This window comes from Verticillium alfalfae, genomic scaffold, assembly GCF_000150825.1.
Source record: "Verticillium alfalfae VaMs.102 supercont1.8 genomic scaffold, whole genome shotgun sequence".
In the NCBI taxonomy this organism is placed as follows: Eukaryota; Fungi; Ascomycota; class Sordariomycetes; order Glomerellales; family Plectosphaerellaceae; genus Verticillium; species Verticillium alfalfae.
In genome coordinates, this window is record NW_003315031.1 from 850,274 (window position 1) to 851,922 (window position 1,649).

General features: G+C 55.4%; 1 protein-coding gene across 1 annotated transcript; it reads right to left on the reverse strand.

Moving 5' to 3' along the window:
* Positions 1-944: 944 nt before the first annotated feature.
* Positions 945-1,471, reverse strand: VDBG_06687 (predicted protein; the record flags this gene model as incomplete). The annotated part of the gene is made up of 2 exons (XM_003003079.1): positions 945-1,100; positions 1,205-1,471. The coding sequence occupies 2 exons, from the start codon at positions 1,469-1,471 to the stop codon at positions 945-947; spliced, it is 423 nt and encodes a 140-aa protein (XP_003003125.1).
* Between the last annotated feature and the right edge of the window lie 178 nt (positions 1,472-1,649).

The following is a 1,649-nucleotide window of genomic DNA, read 5'->3' on the forward strand; positions in this document are numbered from 1 at the left end:
GAAAAAAAAAAAATTGTGTTCCTTGAGAGTGACCGCATTGACGCCGAAGCCAAATGAACAAGAAGAGCTTTCGCGATGGTCAGTCGTCTCGCCCAGAAAGGAAAAGGACTCCCAATATCAGCGGTGAAGCGCGAAAGCTATCAAGGCAGACAGCCGGCTGCCGTACAAGGCTCGATGCAGACAAGGGTAAATAGAAACAGGGGAACGACGGCAAGCCGATCAGCGCTGGAGACTCATGTTTCGGGCAGGCAGACAAGGCAACGGCTGTGGGCATTCTCGGCACTGATGTTCCATTCAAGGCGCGTCGCTGCAGGGCGCCCTTGTTGCCTGAACGCCTTGCAGAAAGTGATCAAAGTTCGAATGCCCCGAGATCGTCGACTTGACTCGACCTCTTCGGGGGACTTTAAACAAAAGAAGGCTCTGACGAGCAATTCGACTCAATGGCACAAAGTGTTGGCCAAACCGTACCGAGTGATTGCGCCATGTCTCGCAATATCAGCTCATGGGGATTCGTTGATTCAGGTGCCTGCCATAAATGGCAAAGAGGAAATACGGCTGGCGCACCGAAGTGGCGCGCGAGAGGCGAGAGAGGCCAAAAGCGATTTATCAGATGTTCTGGCGTAATCTAGAAGGATGAGTAGTGCATCACTGGGCGCCTTCCGAGCACCTAATACGGCACTCGCCATCTGGCGCCATCGGTCGCGTAGCTCGCTTATGTGCTCTCGTGTGGAAGGCGGTCGGGGTGTCAGGGAGACGTCATGCGTCACCAGGACAGGCCACTGATACTGCCGGCTGTCGAGTTGATGGCGACAGCGGTACAGCGCGTTCAGACTGCTTAAGGTTTTGGTCTCCCAGGACGACGAACCCTCCTACCATGACGCTTCACCAGGGTGTTTCGGTGAAAAAAGTAAGCTACGTTGGAGGGAAGCAAAGCCGTGATCCGTCTATGCAAACCCAGATAAGGAACACAGTGATGGAACACAAAGGGTCCACGCCCAGCCCAACCTGCCCTGCCATGGCCTGGAAATGGATGGTACCGACATAAAGTGATGGATGGATGGAGCATGTTGGGCGGTGGTGTTGGAAGGGGTGGGTACCTTCTACACAGCAGGAGAGTGACTCGTCTTGCTATCGCACGCATCCAGTTCAGCTTATCGCGCAATGATAACGTCCAGGAGCGCGCGCACCACCCGATAACGCCAACCCGAAGAGGGGTGTCCAGTGTCTTGGAGCGTGACTGCCTGGTTCCCCGCTTGTACCAGACAAGTCTCCCCACAGCCCGATCTAGGCGCCTGTTCGAGGTGACCCAGCTGCTTCCAGACGCCTCTTGGACCCTGGCAGAGACCTGGAAGGTACGTGCGGGGCGAAGTCGATGCACCTGCATTGGTCGCCCGGAAGTGCTGGCAGCAAGCAGCAACAGTAGCAGGAGCCACCAGCTGCGCAGGTGCACATTGCATGCCGCCGATAGCATGGGGCTCCAAGGCCTGTCACCGCATCACGAGCCCACCCCCCAGGTCCCAGGGCTTCAATGTCTTACAGAGACTTCGAGGGCGCGGCGATCATTCATTTCCCCCTCTCCCTTAAAAAAAGGAAAAAGACAGATGTGATTGTTTTGTTTGTGTTTATAATATAGAAGAGAGACAGTCCCC